This window comes from Protomyctophum parallelum, assembly GCF_964188405.1.
Source record: "Protomyctophum parallelum genome assembly, chromosome: 15".
NCBI lineage: Eukaryota > Metazoa > Chordata > Actinopteri > Myctophiformes > Myctophidae > Protomyctophum > Protomyctophum parallelum.
In genome coordinates this window covers 23,800,998-23,825,238 of record NC_139710.1, presented here as the reverse complement: position 1 = coordinate 23,825,238, position 24,241 = coordinate 23,800,998, and the positions used below count along the sequence as shown (strand labels likewise).

Here is a 24,241-nt window from a genome sequence, read left to right as displayed (position 1 = left end):
AACGTTTCATGCAAATTGCTCAAAAATCCAGGCAGAAATTCAGGTTTAAGCATTTTTCAAACTGCTCAAAATGGCGGAAGCTCTGAGGGCGGAGCTTACTGGTCAAAGTGACAGATGTGTTCCCTATGAGTCAAGGCACATGTGGAAACAAGTGCCATGGCTTTTGGCCAAACGAGGCATGAGTTATGCACAAGGGGGTTCCACCGCACCTCAAGCCTGTGGTAGGGTGGTCTGGTGCAGCTCAGAAGCAGGACTGGTAGCATGTAGAAGGAAGGCACTGGTGAAACTCGGACAGTTTGAGCCTCATGAACTGACGAAGATGTTATAGTTACATCGAAACGATGTTGTTTTATTGCCTGCACCCTGTTGAATAAAAAAGGCTTAAACTCCAGTGCCTTCCTTCTACTTCCTAGAGGCATGAGTTATGCCTGTCGAAAGGTTTCATTTTCAAACGATTGCTATAGCACCCACTTTGTCCAATTGGAGTAATGCAAGCTGTAGATGTCAAATGGCAAAACCTGCTGGATGGCACGGAACGGTAAAAATGTTGTTTGGCACCAGGAGACCCATATGTGTATCGAAGTTTTATTGCTGACGGTCAAGCGGTTCATGAGCTATGCCTGTTCAAAGTTTACATTTTCAATTGGGTGCTATAGTGCCACCCTTTGGCTAATGGTCGTGCGCTTCGTGTCCTCTCTGTTTGGCATAGCCCTCTACCGTATTGGGATTCTCGGTGGTTTCCATTTCCAGCTCTTTTTGTCTCTGATATTTATATTGAACTAATATTCATTTGAATATTTCCCCCTACCTATTTGTTTTGAACACGCATGCACACACGCACGCATTCACGCACACGCGCGCGCGCGCGCACACACACACACACACACACACACACACACACACACACACACACACACACACACACACACACACACACACACACACACACACACACACACACACACACACCTCTGTGGTGTGTAATAGAATACTTTTGATGTACGTACATTAGCATGACAGTGCAGAGTGGGGTCGTGTCTACTGAGGAGCATCTATTATGGTGTGAGGAGGAGAGAGAGAGAGAGAGAGAGAGCAGCTAATGCTAATGAGCAGCACTGCATTATGGAGATGAGGCAGCACACATCCTTGTCTCCCCAACACTGGGTCGGGACACATTGTGGGTCGCGGACACATTTTTATGGGTCCTTTCATTTTTCGAGTGCCACATTTTGGTACAATATCTAAGAAACTCCATCAATTAGAAAACTAATGTACTTTTAATGCCACGTTATGAGCTTGTAGATTGGCTTTTTTCACTTTTCACACGGAGACGGCCGTAGTTGGATCCAATTATATTATTGCGTCTGACCCGAGCCCGGGCCGGGTTTCGGTCAGGTAGCCCAGCTCTATCATTCATTCATTCATTCATTATTTCTGAGAAGTAAGAGTTTTGGACATACAAGGTTTCCACCCCACAGTAAGGTATTTTACCAATCAGCCTGTCTGCTCACGATTAAATCCTTTGTAAACAGACTTGATGAATGTAGTTGACTTTTTTTTACGAGCACATAGCTTCTAAAACGCCACCACACCGTGGCTGGCTTGTTTAGCAAACATAAGGTAGCGCTTTTAAAGTTTGAATTGCTTCAATCCCTTATCAGGAGTCTGGCAGTTGTTTTGCTTTGCTGAAACGAGTGTTGCTAGATTTTGCGAGAGAAACAAGCACCCAAGTCTACAAAAACAAGCCCAGACGAACGCCACTCTTGCACGTGACCAGAACCACTTTAAATCTGCTTATGCACACAGGCTATTTGAAAATAATTCAGAATATCTTAGAAGCATTTTAACAACATACTGTAAATATTGGACAGAGGTCCCTGGCACAAAATATGTTCAGATGTGAGGGCCGTGGACAAATCCATATTACTTCGGGGGTCCTTGGCATGAATATGTTTGAGAAACACCGATTTTAAACATTAAGAAACACGGCAAAACGAGCAACTACTATACACTTGAAAACACAAACAACCCCCCCCCCCCCAAAAAAAAAACCAACACATCCCGTAACCAGTAATATTCAAAAGTAACTATAGAGGAAAAACAAGCCCAAAGTCGCTCATAATAAGCAGACATGGCAACACGTAGACTGCTATCGCCTCCGCCCGTAACACACCACGGTTGTACATGTGAGGTCATTTTAATGCCTCGCCATCACAAACACACGTCTTCCGCTCATGTGTTTGTGTTATTCTTCCTCCTCGTCCGGCAGGACTGTTGATTGTGGCTGAGTTAATCAAATGTTATTTTATTGTTGGGTGGTCTGTAGCGCATTATTGGCTCTCAAACAGTGGGTCGTGGCCCATGTTCAGTTGAACTGATTTTGATGCTGTAACTATCAACTGATTTTGCTATAGGAACACCACTCAACGACCCCTGGGGGTCCCCGGATCCCACTTTGAAAATGTGACATGATATAACGATACAACACTGTTTGTTTTTGTATTGAGTTGTGCTTGAAATGTACTGTAATTCTCCAATCTGTAAATCAATCAATCAATCAATCAAACTCATCCATGTTCTGGTGTCTATCCCTTTGACTCTTTATGTATGTGTTGGTTTCCCCAGCCCCGGGACGGGAGCCACATCTGGAAGATGCACATGGTGAAGGCTTGGGACGGCCTGGGCATCCAGATCACGGGGGGCCGGGGGTCCAAGCGCTCCCCCCACGGCATCATCGTGGCCCACGTAGAGGAGGGAGGGGCCGCACAGAGGTACAGTGCACTGTACTGCACGCCTGAGCACTCTGCAGAGGGGTTCGCAACCTTCTCTTTTTTTTTAACCCATTCTGACCTGAGATCAGATTCTAAAAATGTCTATTACATCCTGACAGTTTCATTATTAACCCATTTAGGCCTGAGCAAAGATTTGAGTTAAAAACGTTCGCTCTGACAGAATATATATTCAAACATTTATAGGCCACATTTTCATGATTTTTCAAAAATAGCAGACCTACAAGCTCGTAGCGCGGCCACTCGGTGGCGTGCTATGAGCTTGTAGATCTGCTATTTTTCAATAGCTAAATTATAACAATGTTTAAAACACCAAAAGTGGTCGTTGCTATCGGGCAGAAACCTCGTATCTCCATATTTGGACTTTTTGTGTGTTTTATGTCTTCCTAAATGTACTCCTACATCCTACTACAGCGTCGCACAAAAGCAGCAGATCTACAGGCTCGAAACGCGGCTCAAAGCGTGGCACGAAGCGTTCTACAGTACACCGTCTTTGAAAAACATGGAACTGGGCTGACTAAATAAGCAATTTCACTCATATGTTCTTGTCCGCTAATAAACAAAACATCTGAGAGTGTTGGGGCCAACCTTTACTTTCTGGATACGGTGTGTGGAAAAGGGTAAGAATTGTGTATAGTGGAAAAAAATGCCCTGGTTTCCGAAACGTGGCGGAATGGTAAGGCGGTTCGGGACTGCAGTATGAGCGGAGGGAGAGGTTCCATAATATGGGACTATCATGCTAGCATGCTGCTACATGACATGGGGGCTGCAGTACTCTGCCTCCTATGGATATAATGAACACTGCTGTACACAGACAGTACACAGACAGTACAAGCAGCATACTGTAGCGGGTGAAAACCATGTACGTCCAAAACTGCTAACTTGCATATGTTGGGCAATTTTCATAATTGGCATAATATGTGACCATACCAATTACAACCTATAGAAGGCAAAATATTCAAAATTTCATCATGCTTTATGTAGCATGTGATGTGTCAAACTAGGGGGTTTTCATGATGCTGAATCCATTCAATTTTTGCAAAAAAACACCCATTGGGCTATGGCCGTTTTAAGCCCAATTTAAGCCCATTTTATTTTTGCAAAACTAATGCTTGGAATGGTCACATATTATGCCAATTATGAAAATTGCCCAACATATGCAAGTTGGCATCCGGCAGTTTCTACATGCTGGGGACCCATACTAAACATTTATAACATAAAACGTTGGTGTACTCATGTCTCGGTTCACTTTTTGGCTACTAGGCTAACCACTTAATCACTTTCAAAATGTTACCCAAATAGCGAAAATAGCCAATGTACAAGCTCACAACCGCGACGCGTCTATTTGTCAATTTTAAGTACTTTTCATGACACGATTGTACGGTATGGCGTTAATTTACAGATAAACATTAAAATAATGTGAAAGACGGTCCTTGGCTGGTAATCCAGTCTGGCAGTGATCCTGACGGCCTTTACTGCATGTCACCCCCCCATCTCTCTCCCCGTTTCCTGTCAGCCTACTGTCTGTCCCTCCATTAAAAATATAAAATAAAGGCGAAAGCCAAAAAAAAAAAAAAACGGTAGATACGAGGTTAGTCTGTCCCGTCAGTGAGGATAGCCGTGAATCGTCATAACAGGAAATGTCTGACATATCATTCCGAGCCTAGGGACAGTAATTTGGAGGAACCACAGCCATCCTTTGATGTGCCTTTCTTCAAAATGACGGCACAGAAAGAAATGAAACGGAAGAACAGGCTTCATTGTTGTGGTCAGATTGGAAGGCTAAATGAAAGCATCTTCACGGCACTCACAACCAAGTTGACTGCTTGCCACCGGGCAAACTGAAACTTCTTGACAATGTGTTAACCCATTTTGACCTGAGATCAGATTCTAAAAATGTCTTCTACATCCTGACAGTCTTCTGAAAAAGTTTCTATGTCAGTGGTTCTTCGATTTAAAAAAAATAGCAGACCTATACAAGTTCGTAGCGCGCCACTCGCGCTATGAGCTTGTAGATCTGCTATTTTTCAATAGCTAAAGCATAACATAATGCTAACACCAAAAATGGGTTAAACAGAAATAAGTACTTAACGTGAAAATACTCTGTTACGAGTGAAAAGCTCTGTAATTCTTTGGGTCAACTACTCCTTGGATTTATTCAATTTTCATCTTCTTTTAGATTATCTTTCCTTTTTACCACTTTTCTCCCCAATTTAGCCATTATGCCAATTCATTCCAATTGATACAGTATATGTAGTAGTAGATGAATTAAATAAATCCAAGGAGTTGTTCACCCACAAAATTACTTGTTATTTTCTATCAATTAAACACCCCTTGAAGCCTTGAATACATGGAGATGTTTTGGTTTTTGCCGTATTCCTGAACCAATAATTTGATGACAGTCCAGGTCGGGAATGAGACTTTGACCCAGGTGAAGGACTTTAAGTATCTCGGCCCTGGGGTCTTGTTCACGAGTGAGGGGAGGACGGAGCTGGAGATCAGCCGGAGAATCGGAACAGCTATTGCAGTCGCTGTGATACACTCTTGTGATGAAAAGAGAGCTGAGCCAGAAGGCAAAGCTCTCTGTCTACCGAACAATCTTCGTTCCTATACTCTCACCTATGGTGTGGGTCATGACCGAAATAATTAGGTTGCGGAAGGTTTGGGAGGATATGGGGTCCATTCTTTCAATTCATTCAGAATTTGAATCCGTCTCTGCTTGGGGATGAGTGAGGTCTGCTGGACTTTTGTTTTAAAAGTAGCTTATACTGTGATTGGATTGTATGGATTGGATGTATCATGTACCTATGATTGTTTATAGGATGTTGTGTACTGTTGTTTTGTCTGTTTTGTCTGCCTTTTATTTTTCAACTTTTACTGATCTTGTATTTAAGGTTTGTTTGTCTTGTTTTCTGTTGTCCTTTTTCAACAAAGAAACAAAAACAAAAAAGAATTAGGTTGCGGATACAAGCGGCCAAAATGAATGCAAAGTTAAGTATAACATTTGTGTGTGTACTGTGTGTGTACGTGTACGTGTTGCGTGCGTGTGTGTGTGTGTGTGTGTGTGTGTGTGTGTGTTTTCCAGGGATGGCCGCCTGCATGCAGGCGATGAGTTGCTGATGATAAACGGTCAGTCTCTGGTAGGCCTGTCCCACCAGGAGGCTGTGGCCGTGCTGCGCTCCACTGATGGCCTGGTGCAACTGGTGGTGGCCAGCCGAGTGAGTGCACACACACACACAGACATACACGCGCATGTGCACACACTTCATGTGCACGGCACGCACAGTCACACACACACACACACACACACACATACACACCCACACACACACATGGGCACATGCACTAAGGCTATAATAGTTTGGATATTATTATTTTTAGTTTAATTAGTTTCTACAGCAGATTTGCTAGTTTTTATTAGTTTGTGTAAACATTTTGGTAACCCTTTCTTTTACAGTACAGTAATAACCATGCAATTATATGGTTATTATATGGTTATTACTGTGTATATACTATGTATTACTGGGTATTTACTATGTAATTACATGGTAACTACATGGTAATTCATATGAAAACTAATCAGTAATTACTAGGTAATTATCAAGTGACTACTACCCAGTAATTGCCATGTAAATATGAGTATTTACCAGGTAATTACAAGGTAATGTGACCGGTAATTACAATACCAGTAATTTAAACCAATAATTGAAAATACAAAGTTTTCCCCAGTAAGTACTAGGTAATCCTTACGTATTGTCCTGCCAACTACCAGGAAATTATAACCTATATACTAGGTAGTTACCAATTAATTACACTGTAAATACTGGATAATGGTCATGTAGTTACCTAGCAGTTACCTAGTATTTACTATACAATTCACTGACGACTACCAGGTATTTATCCATTAATTATTCATTCATGTGTTATCAATCAATTGGTACAGTTGACCGTGAGGCTGTTAATGACAGTATTTACATTGTTATTACCATATATTAACCTGATAACTACCATGTATTACCCAGTCAATTACATGTCAACTACAGGGAAATATACCCAGTAAGTACTAGGTAATTATCAAATATTTTCTCAACTACTACCCGGGAATTGCCATGTAATTATGAGTACTTATTATTGATTCATGCATTATCAATCAAGTGGTGCAGTGACCGTGCGGCTGTTAATGACTATTTACATTGTAATTACCAGATATTAACCTGATAACTACCATGTTTTACCTGGTAATTACCCCTAGCATTTACCTAGTATATACTAAGTAATTAAAGTGGAACTGTGACTGTAAAAGAAAGCGTGGTTTGTTTCCATATTACTACCTGGTACTTTCAGTATTTACACAGTAATTACAGTGGAACTGGACTGTAAAAGAAAGCGTGGTTTGTTTCCATTATATTACCTGATACTCTCTCAGTATTTACACAAATATTTACCTGGTATTTACACAGTAATTACGGTGGAACTGGACTGTAAAAGAAAGCGTGGTTTGTTTCCATTATATTACCTGGTACTCTCTCAGTATTTACACAAATATTTACCTGGTATTTACACAGTAATTACGGTGGAACTGGACTGTAAAAGAAAGCGTGTTTTGTTTCCACAATATTACCCTGTACTTACCTGGTAATTGTAGCTTCTAAAGAGTTGAACAATGGGCAATAAGTCTGATAATTACATCGTCTTTACCCAGTAATTAGAAAGTTGGACCACACGTGACATTTCCATTAGAATTACACCTCCTCACACACGCCACCCTGTGACAAATGCGCTAAAACAGGTGAGCTGTCAAAGATAGATTTTAATCTTTACAAAAACCTGAGTGAAATGTGTAACGGCAATATTGGGCTAATATAGGCTACCAATATGTACGACACAGCGATTTACGGACGGAATGAACGTTATATATATATTATATATATCTGATCATCTACAGTCGACAGACCGCAGTGCTGTAAACAATGCAACAGTAAACAAGTAAACAATTATAAAACTATAAAATTAAATGTAAACCATCTCGGTCACAGGAATTCACATTAGCATGTGTTTTCTGCAGACCGGTCTGGCCCCCAAGCACTGGAAGAGTGTTTTGCAGAAACCAAAAAGTGGAAGATGTTTTTTTTTTTTTTACTTTTTGGTTTCTGAAATACACTCAACCGGTACTGGCACCCACCCGGGCCAGACAGGTCCTCAGAAGACATTTGATAATGTGAATTCCTGTGAACGAGATGGTTTACCTGGACCACATGAGTGCAAATAAAGGAACAGGAACAGTACCATTTTCTTTTACAATTCCATCTTAACAACAAAAAAAGACACAAACTTAGTGCAAACAGTAAACAAGAATTATAAAACTATAAAATTATAAAAAATAAAATGTAAACCATCTCGGTCACAGGAATTCACATCATGTGTTTTCTGCAGACCGGTCTGGCCCCAAGCACTGGAAGAGTGTTTTGCAGAAACCAAAAAGTGGAAGATGTTTTTTTTTTTACTTTTTGGTTTCTGAAAAACACTCAACCGGTACTGGCACCCACCCGGGCCGGACAGGTCCTCAGAAGACACTTGATAATGTAAATTCCTGTGACCGAGATGGTTTACCTGGACCACATGCCCCTCATTTCTGTAGCTTATAGGTAATGCGGAGGAGCTCTGTGGCGTTCCTCATCTTCTCCACTTGTTGCTGAAGACCTAAGTTAGCATCTAAAAATTCTTTGCAGATTTTGGCATAGCTTGCCAAACTCTGCTTTTGCTGAATTATTGGCAGCTCTCCAAAATCCCCACCCTCTCCCGCAATGAGGACATCTGCGATCACTGCTGTCCATGCAATAGTGTTGCGGTCCACGTCAAGCGCTTCACAGGTCCTCGACATGCTGCGGGTCTTCTTGAAGGATTTTAGGAACCTTTTGTACCGATGGACCACATCCTCTGGGCTCATAACTACAAGAGAAATGAAAATATATAAATTAAGACCGTTATAATTCAAATGATGATCAGTACTACATTCCAGTCTTAAATTGATCTAGCCCTGGACACTTAACCGTTTCATAATAGGACCAGCCTTGACTATGGTAAATGTAGCCGATATGAGATTGTGAGTTGGTGGAATATAATTTAGCGCAGCACCAAGTGCTGCACTATGAGCTTGCAGATCTGCCAAGTTATCTTAGCATTATGCTTGATGGAAAAATAAGACACAAGTCATGATTATGGTATACTGAATTTATGATGTCAATGTGACTGCAGTGTCACAATAAAAGATGTTTCTACTAAGATGAAAATCTTTCATAGACCTTGCCATGTGTGTGAGTCTGAAAGCTACCCAATGGCACACTGCCCCATATTTGCTCAGATTATGCTGTCGCTCGCCGACAAAACCACCGATCTGACGTAAAATTGGGCTTTGATCGGCAAGGTTTTGCTCGCCGTGTGTGAAAGGAGCTGCAAGAAGATCCAGCGCCGATAAAAGCTCTCGCCGACGCCTCCCCGACTGGATATCATACAGTATGAACTGGGTTGCGACTGCGCCCCGATAAGGCCTGCATTACAGCCAATGAGAGCACACTGCTCACAGCACTGCGGTCTGTCTGTCTGTCGACTATATAGATGATCATTATATATATATATATATATATATATATATATATATATATATATATACACACACACACACAATGTTCATTCCGTCGGTAAATCCCTGTGTCGTACATATTGGTAGCCTATATTATATATATATATATAATATTATATTGCTGTTACGCATTTCACTTGAATAATGTTGATACAACCGCATCGGAATCAACAGTGCAGAGCAAACTTTTGGTCCTTGTGCGCTGTGTGTGCATTGTACAGAAAGAAGCAATGTGAGTAATCCGTTTTACCTCGCTTTCCAAATGAAGCCTGCTTCTTCAGCTTCTTCTTCGACCTGCGGTCATCTGAAGAGGAGTCTGAAGAAGACGACTTCCTCCGCCTTTTCTTCTCTCTCCTCTTTGGTCTCTCCTCTGAATCGGAGTTCGAGGAGACAGAGGAATCTCCACGGCTCCTTTTGCTTGACCCTTTAAGTTAGCAAATGTAAAAGTTAAAAGCAAATCTATACGTTTGTTATTTCTATCCTTTTTTATTTAAGACATGATAATTGCAGCAGCACCACAAAACCAATAACATGAGTACTTACAAATGTGACATCACCTCACCATATTATATTGATATTCTGATAATCTGTTTGGTTCCCCCAACCTGTATCCCTGGGCTGACATATTGCAGCAACAGTAACTCAGTGAGTCACAGATGGCATTCTTGATTTGATTTAGCCCAGTATAGAGCATACATTAAATCATACAAAAATAAATAAAACGGAAAGTGCCAGGAGGAGGCAAAGAAGCCCTTGGGGGATCTTGGATTTGTTACCGTTCTTTTTAAAGGTAGTTACAGATATACGTCTGCCCTGCATCCAGGACTACAGGAGCGATGTAGATAACACAGCCCCCCCGCTGTGTTGGGGCTTTCAAGTCACATAATATAGATCCATTTACACTTGCATACATGGGCCACATGAGGCCCCCACCATAACTTAATGCGGCCCACAAAAATTCAAATAAAAAATAAAGCAAAATATTGTTCAGGATTTAAATTCAAATATAACGGATAACGGTAGCTAAAACAGATTTACAAGCTCAAAACACATTGCACTGCGACACGTTTTGAGCTTGTAGATCGGCTAGTTTTTTTCTACGACAGCAATGTGGCCTTCTGGAGTGAGTGTGGAAATAATAGTGGCCCTCCATCGTCAGTTTCCCACCCCCGTTTTAACTAATCAAGACTCCTTTAGATTGTAGTAGAGCCTTACATGTTGTTTTTGGGAGGAACTGTCTAGTTACTGTACCTTTTGAAGTTAGGGGGCCAGCCTCTGAGAAGCGAGCCTTCTGGGTGCCGGCCTCAGAGAAGCGAGCCTTCTCTACATGGAAGTCTCGCTGCTCCTTGAGGAGTCTGTTCTCCTCCTTGAGGAGACGAATCTCTTCTTTGAGGAGCCGGTTCTGCCCTTTAATGTGGTTGAAATCCATTTTGAATTTCTCCATGGTGGATGAGGTGGGTGCATGTTGAACCTCTTCAACTGAAAAGGATGCAGAAAGATGTATTCAATACTTTGACTGTCTTTACTCCCTAAGCTGTTCCTTTGTAAGGAATGTTCTACTTGCCCAAAGGTCATGGTAGTAACCACATGGGCCATGATAGTAACCACATGGGCCCTCAACAGTAACAAAAGAATAATAAAAATAAATAATAATAATACACATCCCTATATTATCGATAGCTTAAAACAGGCTTTCAAAAGGTGGTCCGGGAGCCCTAGTAGTTACTACAGGGGCACAAAAAAATAGCTTAGATTAACCACTTAACCACCGCAAAATCCCTATTCCGAGGGGAATATTAGCCACAAAAAATAGCCGGTCTACAAGCTCACAACTGACGTTTTCTAAATGTTGTGGGTCTTCTACATTAACACATGAGCTATACAATTCTAACGCCAGAAATGGGGTCCTTGGCCAGTGGCCACGTTCAGAATGTTTTTGTTGGATTGTACAGCTTGTTTCCAGTAAGCACTAGTTAGTTAATAGTTAGCATGCTAAAGGAGGGAGTCCTACATGCAGTGGATTACATTTGATCATGTATTCATTAAAATACACAAACTTAACCTCGCGTCAACAGGCTTTCAGTTTGGTCGCATTACTTACCAAGATGGTTTTCTTTCGTTGAAAAGTTTCCCTGATCGGACTTGTGCAGGTACTTCTCCTCGGCGGCTATGTCCTATTTTGCGTGGTGACGTTGTTGACGCTGCATACGTAATTCCGCTGTGGACTGTGGAGGTGTCAAGCGCCCAATGCAAATCCGACATTCCATAATCCAATATACTTCATCAACTCACGGGTTATTTACTGGTTGGAATTAAAAATAAAAATAAACTCATTGAACGGGGTCCCACAGCAAACCTGGGTTCTGAAATTATGACAATTCAATAAATTAATATGTAACTAGTCTAGTCACGGTGCTCATGGTTAGTGTATTTCATCTCTCCGAGTTGTTGTGAACGCAACATCCGGTGATGCAACAGCGCGCTCCTACAAACTACTCTAGCCGCCAAATTCATTTGGACTGTGAGTGCACAGTGGTGCAGATCTGTGCACTGCGTGAGAGTGAGAGGCAGGCGGAGACAATAAAACAACATGACTTTGACAAGAAGACTACTTGAAAGGACAGCGCGAGGAGGTAAAACGCTGATAAAATGGCTTCAGGAGGAGAGGCTATTGGCTAGGAAGAAAAGATGCCCTGTTTGCTACAACAGAATGCAACTGAAAACAACAAGCACGACCAAGGATGGCTATCGGTGGTAAGTAAATTATCTTTATTGCCACACAGTGCTTCGACCGGAGGCCCGAGCCACGTATTTCACAGTATTGTACGGCCCCGTTGTTCAATAAAAACATTGTAATCCTCTGTGGCTTTTTTAATGTAGGCATATCAGAGCTGCAATACACTAAAAATCCCATAGACTGTAGGTTCTCATATTTGAAAGCAAATGGAGAAAAATCGGAGAAAGTGACCATCGATCTGATTAAAATGCTTTTTATTTAACAATACGGAATATACGGGTACTTCTCTGGAACCGTGCAGTATTGTAGCAGCCGTGAGGACCGTCAACGTTTATAGATGTAAGGGACAAATATGGATAAAGTGCGCAAAATCAGGTTGAAGCTGACCTATGACAGATGTTTCAGGGCAAAGGCAACACCCAGTCTGTAGCCACACTCACAGCAAACGTTATATATCTGATAGCAAATACATGTTTTGTTGTTTTACATTGAAGTCAATGGCCAGTGGCTTGTGTTTTCCTCCTAAAAGGGCCAGGGCCATATTGCCAATCTGATGTAGGTCTCCTACTCATTATAATCTATGTTACTACTTAGTTTAAACTATATTTACAGACATGGATGGTATGTTATCAGGTTCAGGTTTATTTGTCATTTGTATAGATGCAGAGTATACATACAATGAAATTTATTTTGCTCAGAGCACTCTCAGTCTTACATACACAGGACATAACAAACATCTATAGTGCAAGAAAAGACAAAAACAGGAAAAGAAAAGTGCAAGTGAAGTGAAGTGCAATACAGTTCAAGGTCAGCTGTTCAGCAGCCTGACTGCCTGGGGGTAGAAACTGTTACTGAGACGGGTGGTACGAGATTTGATGCTCACTCTATGTTACAGGAGCTGCAGAAGGTCAACCCACAGGGGAAGGACTATCACAAGGACCATCAGAGATGGCTCAATATTCTCCAGGTCTCACATCTCATTTGCATCATGGATGCAAATTATGCACAGGTGGGAAGCTCTCTCTCTCTTCAATGCATATGGGGCATGGCAGTGTATAGGCATGATGTAATGCATTTGTCTCTCATGCTCTCTCAAGCTGTGTAAATGTGTTTTGTTGCACAATAATTAGCTTTTTTGTGCATCTCAGTTCATCTCATTTTATCTTTACATGCAGATGCAGATACCACATGTACAGTGTCTCTTAATATAAATAACCAAATGCATACTGACTATTACATAGAGTGCACAATCCAAAGAAATCCAATAAATCATGCTTCACTTCATTGTTCATCACAACATGCACAATGGATATTGTAGCACCAACCTAATTATTTAACGAACCCTCCCTGACTACAATACTTTCCTATCCCAATTGCTAATATGTTGATAGTTGTCCTCTTTTTTTGGCTCAGTTTGTCACAGGGTTTGAGGAGAAGGCATGTGGATATGATAGAGGATGGAGTATGTGCGGGCAGCAAATCACTGACCAGGGTCACAACACTTCTCCGGGAGATTTGCTGTGAAGCAGTCAGACGACTGGAAAGAAGACGGGACATGCGGATAGGAGGGAGAAGAGCGTTCGTAGCGATTGACGAGAGCAAATTCAGACAAAGGTAGGATTTTATTTTGTTCATAGCCTGTGTTGTACAGTGCAGTAATGCGATGCTGCTAAAACAGGGACAATAGGTTGTAAAAAAGTGAAAGGGATAGTCGACTCAAAAACATATACAGACTATACAATGTATCCACAGGTCCATGGAAGTTTGTGATTTTTTTTGGGGGGGAGGCAGTAAAAGCACTGTTTCCTAAACACTGGGTCAGGACCCGTGTGAAGTGAGGGCGCTCTTATCAGCTTGATTAGATGATGTAATGCTTATGTAAAACAAACATTAAATTATCTTTATTGTCAATGGCGTTCTTTTAAACAAACTGTGAACTAAAAATCACACCTGTGTGAAGTGAGGGGCAGTAATATATTAAAGTCTAACTCATGTTGATTAGGTGATGTAATGGAGATATAAAACAAATGGTGCAAACACAAACATTAAACGCCATTAACAATAAAGAGCCAATATGACGTAAATGACACATTATGACGTAAACTTTCCCTTCATTGTCAATGCATTTACTAAACAAACATTGAACTAAAGGACTCAGTGGCCTTGTGGTTAGAGGGTCTGCCGTGAGACTGGGAGGTCGGGGTTCGATCCCCGGCCGGGTCATACCAAAGACTGTAAAAATGGGACCCAATGCATCCCTGCTTGACACTCAGTATCAAGGGATGGATTGGGGGTAAGCCCCTGCGACATACTAGCGTCATGTCCAGGGGGTGTACTTGTTCATCAAGCTGCCTCACGCTACAGAAACAGGAGATGGTCACAGCCAACGTATTTCCTGTAGGCGGAGTCGACATACCTGCGGTTTAAATCTGCACCTCTTCTACTACAGTGAATGGAAAACTGACTGATAGTCTGCCTCAAACGTTACTCTTTTACCTGCTTTTTACTAACACTAACATTACAAAGATGCCCAGAACATCGGGATGAACCTGTGTAGTTTATGGCTGCTCCAACATTAGTGGCAACATTCTAAAAAAAAAAAATAACGAATGTGAAAATATCCACCGTGGTGGCTGAGACCAGAGCCATAGAGTAATGGTTGAGACAAAGCTGTGAAAGGTCCTGAAAGACACATAATGTCAGTCTTACCCAAAAATACCCAATCTTTCTGTTTTATGAACACAAGGCTGCTGTACTTTATAGTATACCTCATACTTTAAATGCTTAGTATGAGGTGGACTGCCATTAAGCATGACATTTTGTTTCATTTCAGTACGGACGTGGAAGACACGGGAACACCTGGCGAAGACGCTCCTGGGTCTTCGGGATGATTGAGGTGAAGGGGTCCCGTAGACGCCCTGTGCTGAAACTAGTGCAAAACCGATCCAGGAGGAGATTGGAGCCAATAATCCACAAATATATTAGACCTGGAAGTGAGGTAATCAGTGACTGTTGGGGTGCCTATGATAGGTTGGCCCGTGATGGGTACATTCACTACCAGGTCAATCATCGGCGGTATTTTGTCCACCCTGGGACTGGTGCTCACACGCAGCACATTGAGCGGGCATGGCGGAGCTACAAGGAGGACATCTACCGGTACAGGGGGAACCTGACTGAGAAAGCATTGAAAATGAACTTAAGATTCATTGAATGGAACCACTGGCTTGGGAAGGAGCACAGGGAGGGCGTTCTTGGACGCTTGTTCAAAGACATTCGAGCTTGTTACAAAGTGTAACCAGGATGAAGCGTGCGTTTTAACCCATTTAGACCTGAGAATGCATCTGTGTCCACCAGCACCACAAGCTGTTGAAAAATAGCAGATCTACAAGCTCATAGCGCGGCACTCAGCACAGAGTGCTGAGTGCTGCGATCTGCTATTTTATAATTCTTGTTTGCTGTTGCATTGTTTGCACTAAGTTCGTCTCTCTCTTTTGTTGTTGTAAAGATGAAGTGTAAAAGAAAATAGTACTGTTCCGGTTCCATGTGGTCCAGGTAAACCATCTCGGTCACAGGAATTCACATTATCAAATGTCTTCTGAGGACCTGTCTGGCCCGGGTGGGTGCCAGTACCGGTTGAGTGTATTTCAGAAACCAAAAAGTAAAAAAAAAAAAAAACATCTTCCACTTTTTGGTTTCTGCAAAACACTCTTCCAGTGCTTGGGGGCCAGACTGGTCTGCAGAAAACACATGATAATGTGAATTCCTGTGACCGAGATGGTTTACATTAAATTTTATAGTTTTATAATTGTTTACTTGTTTACTGTTGCATTGTTTGCACTAAGTTCGTCTCTCTTTTGTTTCCATTATTTGCACTAATGTATTTCAGAAACCAAAAAGTAAAAAAAAAAACATCTTCCACTTTTTGGTTTCTGCAAAACACTCATCCAGTGCTTGGGGCCGGTCTGCAGAAAACACTGTGACCGAGATGGTTTACATTTTATTTTATTCTTGTTTACTGTTGCATTGTTTACAGCACTGCGGTCTGTCTGTCGACTGTAGATGATCAGATATATATAATATATATATATATATACAACGTTCATTCCGTCCGTAAATCGCTGTGTCGTACATATTGGTAGCCTATATTAGCCCAATATTGCCGTTACACATTTCACTGAGGTTTTTGTAAAGATTAAAATCTATCTTTGACAGCTCACCTGTTTTAGCGCATTTGTCACAGGGTGGCGTGTGTGAGGAGGTGTAATTCTAATGGAAATGTCACGTGTGGTCCAACTTTCTAATTACTGGGTAAAGACGATGTAATTATCAGACTTATTGCCCATTGTTCAACTCTTTAGAAGCTACAATTACCAGGTAAGTACAGGGTAATATTGTGGAAACAAAACACGCTTTCTTTTACAGTCCAGTTCCACCGTAATTACTGTGTAAATACCAGGTAAATATTTGTGTAAATACTGAGAGAGTACCAGGTAATATAATGGAAACAAACCACGCTTTCTTTTACAGTCCAGTTCCACCGTAATTACTGTGTAAATACCAGGTAAATATTTGTGTAAATACTGAGAGAGTACCAGGTAATATAATGGAAACAAACCACGCTTTCTTTTACAGTCCAGTTCCACCGTAATTACTGTGTAAATACCAGGTAAATATTTGTGTAAATACTGAGAGAGTACCAGGTAATATAATGGAAACAAACCACGCTTTCTTTTACAGTCCAGTTCCACCGTAATTACTGTGTAAATACTGAAAGTACCAGGTAGTAATATGGAAACAATCCATGCTTTCTTTTACAGTCCAGTTCCACCGTAATTACTGTGTAAATACCAGGTAAATATTTGTGTAAATACTGAGAGAGTATCAGGTAATATAATGGAAACAAACCACGCTTTCTTTTACAGTCCAGTTCCACTGTAATTACTGTGTAAATACTGAAAGTACCAGGTAGTAATATGGAAACAAACCATGCTTTCTTTTACAGTCACAGTTCCACTTTAATTACTTAGTATATACTAGGTAAATGCTAGGGGTAATTACCAGGTAACACATGGTAGTCATCAGGTTAATATCTGGTAATTACAATGTAAATAGTCATTAACAGCCGCACGGTCACTGCACCACTTGATTGATAATGCATGAATCAATAATAAGTACTCATAATTACATGGCAATTCCCGGGTAGTAGTTAAGAAAATATTTGATAATTACCTAGTACTTACTGGGTATATTTCCCTGTAGTTGACATGTAATTGACTGGGTAATACATGGTAGTTATCAGGTTAATATATGGTAATAACAATGTAAATACTGTCATTAACAGCCTCACGGTCAACTGTACCAATTGATTGATAACACATGAATGAATAATTAATGGGTAAATACCTGGTAGTCGTCAGTGAATTGTATAGTAAATACTAGGTAACTGCTAGGTAACTACATGACCATTATCCAGTATTTACAGTGTAATTAATTGGTAACTACCTAGTATATAGGTTATAATTTCCTGGTAGTTGGCAGGACAATACGTAAGGATTACCTAGTACTTACTGGGGAAAACTTTGTATTTTCAATTATAGGTTTAAATTACTGGTATTGTAATTACCGGTCACATTACCTTGTAATTACCTGGTAAATACTCATACTTACATGGCAATTACTGGGTAGTAGTCAAGAAATTACTTGATAATTACCTAGTAATTACTGATTAGTTTTCATATGAATTACCATGTAGTTACCATGTAATTACATAGTAAATACCCAGTAATAACCATATAATAACCATATCATTGCATGGTTATTACTGTACTGTAAAAGAAAGGGTTACCACATTTTTAACTCAAATATTTGCTTCTGGGGGTCCCTCGAACAACATATTTTGAGATACGTGCATGTGGCCAAATACATATACTTTTTGGGAGTCCTTGACATGAACAAGTTTGAAAACTACTGATAAAGTAAAATGTTTTTCAGAAAACTGTTTTAGAAGCCAAAATGTTGTCGAATAATCGGCCTCAGGTCTTAATTGGTTAAGGGCAATTGGTTTGAACTTTGAAGTGACACTTCCTCTGTATCCGTTATACAAAGCTTCTATTTATATGTTCAGTACCAGACAGAAAGACAACAGAACAGCACTATTGATGAGAAAATAGCTTATTCTTGTAGCCGTCTAACCACTTATCCCTCTAAGACCCGCATTAATTTCTACTTGCAAAAAATTGATTTCAACCTTACTACTACTTTGTACTACTAGGACTAAGACTAAAAAATATGTTAAAAAAAATTATTCATGACCAATGGCATTGAAATGGCATTGCAATGAACATCACTGATGACATTTAGGTGAAAAAGAACAGGGAAAAAAAGATAATAATTAAGTAATTAAAATATAACTTGTTGCTATAAAGCAACCCTGGGTCTTAGAGGGTTATACCGTCTATTTTTTTAAGTGTACGTCAGCAAAAAATAGCCAAGAATCTACTAGTTCACAAAAAAACATTGGTTTGACTATGGACAGTTCAGAAAGCTTTTAAGCTACAAGCCTTTTTAGCATGCTGAGATGGAAACCAAAAGTTTGAAATCTTGAAATTTCCAAACCTGCTGATTGGTTGGTTGGTTGGTTGATTGATTGATTGATTGGTTACTTTCTTCAATGTTTGCAGAAAGTACAGCGCTACCGTTATACAATAATGCTAAAAGGATAACACAAGAATCCCTGAGGGGTTGTTTCCATTATGGTTCTGTGTATTCAATTAAACAAGACAATTCTATGCAAGAAAGTATCAATACTAGGAGCAATACAAGTATATTTACAGAACAACATTGGGGGGTGCTCTTTTATGGTGGTTTTGAAGGACGGTATTCATCCCCATGTTTGTGCCGAATCAGGGTGGAATGAGATTATCATATGAAACTTTTGAAGTAGTTAGACAGGTACTTTAGTATCTTTTTATGGGTCACGAGTAAATCTCTAAATCTGCTTACAAAAGCATTAAAAGATTATAAATAAATGCACATTTTGTTTATGATTTTTCAAAAGAGTTTCATGAATAAAACAAAAAAATCTAAGAAATTTCATAAATTATAGAAAACAGTTAAAGGACAACTTTAGTTTTTTTCAACCAAGGTTCATGTTTTAGGTTATTAGAGAAAGTAAAAGGTGAGTGTTAATTTTCTTTCATTTGCTGCTTTCTTTTGTTTTGGGGATTTTAGCAGTTTTTGACAGGGGTCGGGGGCATTCGAGCATGGGGCTAAATATGTATTTTTTTACAAAATATTATGGCGATTTTTTTTATTTATTATTTACTATAGTCCTAATAAACCCCAAGAAATTACATCTGGCCACAAAAGATCACAGGATCTACTGAATGTGACAAACTGACATATTGAGCCTATACTATACAGTAGGCTACCTTCACATTCAGTAGATCCTGTGATCTTCTGTGGCCAGATGTAATTTCCTGGGGTTTATTAGGACTATAGTAAATAATACAAAGATAAATCACCATAAGATTTGGTAAAAAAATACATATTTAGCCCCATGCTCGAATGCCCCCGCCCCCCTGTCAAAAAGAGCTAAAATCCCTAAAACGAAAGAAAGCGGCAAATGAAAAGAAATTAACACTCATCTTTTACTTTCTCTAATAACAACCTAAAACATGAACCTTGGTTGAAAAAAACTAAAGTTGTCCTTTAAAGAACTATAGTGAAAATAGTTGATCTCCAATCGTTGTGAGCTTGTAGATCTGCTATTTTCACTAGTTTGGGTACCGTTGGCAAACGTCTAATTTCTCTTTCGGGTCATGAGCTGAACAGCTTGGGAACCACTGTGCTAGAGTACCATGCGTGCGTGCATGCGTAGTCAAAATGACATTGGATGAGTGCTTCAGCTAGTTGTCCTCAGTGTGTTCCTACTGACCAATGAGGAGATTCCTGCCCAAAAAAATCGTGTTCTTTGGTTGACTTTCTTGATCACTTTTGTTGCCATTTTATTACCGGAAAGGTTATTATCTAAACCCAGATAAGTAATCTCTTCTTTCCTTGTGATAACATTGTCACCCACTCTGGTCGTAAAGTCTGTGGCCTCGCTGAGGTTAATTTTGGACCCAAACAGAATGGATTCAGTTTGACCTAGATGTAATGACAGCTTGTTATCAGCTCAGAGCTATTTTCAACCTGCAATTTGTTCTTGTCTGAGACCAGGAGAGCAGAGTCATCCGTGAACAAGAACACATTCCACATGTCATGCTGATGTCATGCCGTTGACACAGTCACACAGATTAGGAACAGTAAGGCCCTAGTATGCTTCCTTGAGGAACGCCACAGCTGCAGAGGTGGGGGGACAGGGAGGACAGGTTGTGTTCACATCCACAACCTTGATTGAATTTCTGAACTCCTCTGAGACACAGAGTGAGTGGACAGAAAATGGTGCCATTTTATAATGAGCATAAGTGGACCAATTATATGAAGATTAAAAATCAGTGAAGTGCTCCTTGAAGGGTCAGGCTATTTTTGGGGCTCCCCACAGGATTAGTATTACCTGGAAGATTAGGAGAAACATTAAAAACACACCGCGGATTACGCTCCACTTTGCCTTATTCCACATTCCTGTTAATTCCTTGGCTAGACGGCAGTAATTTGGGCCACACAGCACTAGTTGCAATACTGGTTCTCTCCGGCAGGACTTCCAAAACGTCTTGAGACACAAACGGTTGATTTGCCATCTTCCCGGGAAATACTTTAACCACTTAAGCCCTAAACCCAAACATAGCTATAAAAAAAAGTCAATCTGCAAGATTGATGTGACGAGTTGTAATGTATTATTATTATTATTCCTGGATTTCATTTGATGTATTTTTCTGAAATTATTTTGTTGTTTTCTTATCTGATTATACAAATCTTTACTTTACTGTGTATTTTGACACACACACACACACACACACGCACGCACGCACGCACGCACGCACACACACACACACAGCGAGCGTGGGCCAACCGGCTCTGCCTGGCATGGTTTTCCCCAGCTGGCTCTGAAAAATTTAAGAGGCACGATCTTAATGTGCTTGTAGAGAGTTGTGGCCTGGCTTTCTGAGATAGTTAAAAATACACACACACACGCACACACACACACACACACACACACACACACACACACACCAGGGTCCTCTGGCTTGCCTGTCACATGCGTAGTATGCATCTCGTACGGTCTGTACAGTGCAAATGTGCAAATCCTCGGTTGTCGAAGATGTAGGGAGATTATTGGCAGGTAGGACGCACGCACACACGCACACTCCATGCATGTGGATGTAGAAAAAAAACCTCCTTTTCAAGCCATGTACTCTTAACCCCATCAGTCATTTGAATGGAAAGACTTTAGTGGGATTGCATATGCTGTACATGCAGTGGTGGAAAGTACATAAGGTCCTTGCAGACTGGATGCGTTTTTCTGAAATCCGGTGGAAAAGTCCTGCTAAAAATCCGAAAAACGCAGCAGTGTGCTGGGACCTTTACTCAAGTACGGTATTTAAGTAATATTTTGAGGTACTTTTACTTTACTGGAGTATTTCCAATACTTCTACTCCACTACATCTCGGATCCAAATATTGTACTTTTACGCTACTACATTTATTTGAAAACTTCAGTTACTAGATACTTTTTTCTAGTTTTTGTTTTAATCATTATTACAAAACATACATTAACCACTTCATTTCGGCCATTTGGAAAATAACCGATTCCACAAAGTCACAATGCTTGTAGAACTGCTATTTTCATACATTTGAAAATGGGACATTCTACATTATTACTTGTATAATAGTATTTTTTACTTTTGGTACTTGAAGTACATTTTGATGGCATTGCTCTTACTTTTACACACACACTTTTACACACTTGGTGCCACACTATGAGCTTGTATGTCTGCTTCTCTGAAAAATCGTCAAAATGTGCTGCAAATCTTTGAATATTCATCATTTCACAGCAAATCGTTTTTAACTCAAATATTTGCTTCTAGGGGGGTCCCTGGAAAAATATATTTGCAGATTGGGGTTCCGCGGCAAAAGACAGCCAATTCACTAGTCGACTAGTTGTTTAACTACCTATTAAACACGTTTTAAATATATTTGTACATTTTTAAACGGTGTACATTGGTGACTATAACTATAATCTAGCTGATCTTGAGGCCTACAAAAGCGTGGGGAAAAAACAAAACGCTTTTCTTTTAAATCAACTAGTCGACTACTACCAACGAGGTCAACTAGTGGATTTACTAGTCGACTACTACCAACGAGGTCAACTAGTGGATTTACTAGTCCACTAGTTGAATAGTCGACTAGTTGCTTAAAGCACCACTGATAAAAGAAATTCAGAAAACGTAATCAATGCTTTACCTCCGTCCTCCAGGAGGAGTCAGAGGTGGACTTCCAGCGCTACCCGTCCACCAGTCTGCCTGACCTGGTCAGCACCTGCGCCTCCTCCTGCTCCTTGTCCCCCGCGCCTCCCGCCACCACCCAGCCCTCGTCGGACCACCGGAGGCACGACGCCATGGAGCCCCTGCCCCCCCTCCCCCTGCCCACGCACCACTCGGTAAGGAGTGTGTGTGTGTGTGTGTGTGTGTGTGTGTGTGCGTGCGTGTGTGTGCGCACGAGCAACATTCAACATTTTCCTGGTCCTCACAAACGGAATGGATGTTTTAGGATTTACACTAAAAAAACCAAAACAAGGATGTGCACGTGTTCCTACTAGCTGGGGGGCAGCACCTGTCAGCAGGGAGTGTAGACGAAGGCTCTGTGTGTCCTCCCTATGGGGGCTCCTCACTGGCAGGCGGACTCAGTTGGATTTAATCAAGGGGCCAGCTAGGCACTCCAACGTTGAAGCGCTGGGCCCTAGTGGTAAGAGGAAGGACTGCAGGCGGACCCGTGGATTCATAACGAGGAAACCCCGTGCAGCTGGGCTTTAACATTGAGCGCTCGGTTGCGCCCAAAAAGGCGGAAATAGACGGTCCCTCCGGGTGCTTCAAAACGCCACTGAGCAACTTCCACTGACATGAATAGCGGAGGGGGCGGAGCTTCGCACCAGTTCAGTCTCTATCCTTTTAATACTCTATGGATTTAATTCACCCATGCCGGTGGAGCAGACGGCATCACATGACTCCCTGTTTCCATATAATGGCTGTGACTCACATGGGCCAACAGCGCCATCTAGTGTAAAACTACAAAATCAAAAAGAATATTGTCTTTGGCAATGTTGTGGACAGGGTGATCAAAGACGAGACGAGACATCTCACTTAATTCCTATTCTTATATGGGCGTCATTGCGACGATTGTAACTTCCACAGTCTGGTATAGACTGTTGTCTGTTAGCGAGTTGTAACTTATTATTATTATTATTATTATATTAACCCTTTCTGGGCGGGAACCTCTTTTGGTGTTTTAAACATTATGTTGTAATTTAGCTATTGAAAAATAGCAGATCTACAAGCTCATAGGAGCTTGTAGGTCTGCTGTTTTTGAAAAAATCGTTAAAATTTTCGACGCCAGGCCTGAATGGGTTAATACATTATTTATGGTCCGCTGGAAGGTGCCGTTTTGTACCCTTCCTTCTTGTTTTGGTTGACGCTCCACGCATCATCGTTCCTCTGATGTGTGTGTGTGTGTGTGTGTGTGTGGGGGGGGGGGGGGGTGGCAGCAGTCAGCTGTGTATGTATTATGTATTTGACCTGAGTGTGTGTGTGTGTTTGGGGGGGGGGAGGGTGAAGGGAGGGATTCCTCCTTGGAAACTGGGTCACTTCCCTCACAGTCTGTCTCTCTCTCTCTCTCTCTCTGTTAGTGTGCGTATAGTACTGATACCAATCCACGTTGACAAGCCAATATATGAACTACAAGGGGTTTCTCTGGGACTGTGTCCTCATTAGACGTTGTGCATTGGCAGCTATGAGTGTGCAGCTATATATACAATCTTTTTTCATTCACTACAAGGGCGTTCCACCACGCCCTGGTCCAGGTCCGGTGCATCTCAGGAGCAGGACTGGTTTAAGGTAGAAGGAAGGCACTGGAGCAGACT

General features: G+C 41.1%; 1 protein-coding gene across 1 annotated transcript in view; it reads left to right on the top strand.

The window, feature by feature from the left end:
* Positions 1 to 24,241, top strand: part of pdzd2 (PDZ domain containing 2) — a 118,539-nt gene that overhangs the window by 41,322 nt on the left and 52,976 nt on the right. Inside the window, exons 6-8 of the mRNA XM_083783381.1 lie at positions 2,626 to 2,771; positions 5,875 to 6,007; positions 22,583 to 22,765. Of these exons, the coding sequence (XP_083639507.1) occupies positions 2,626 to 2,771; positions 5,875 to 6,007; positions 22,583 to 22,765 (462 nt within the window). The remainder of the gene's footprint in view (positions 1 to 2,625; positions 2,772 to 5,874; positions 6,008 to 22,582; positions 22,766 to 24,241) is intronic.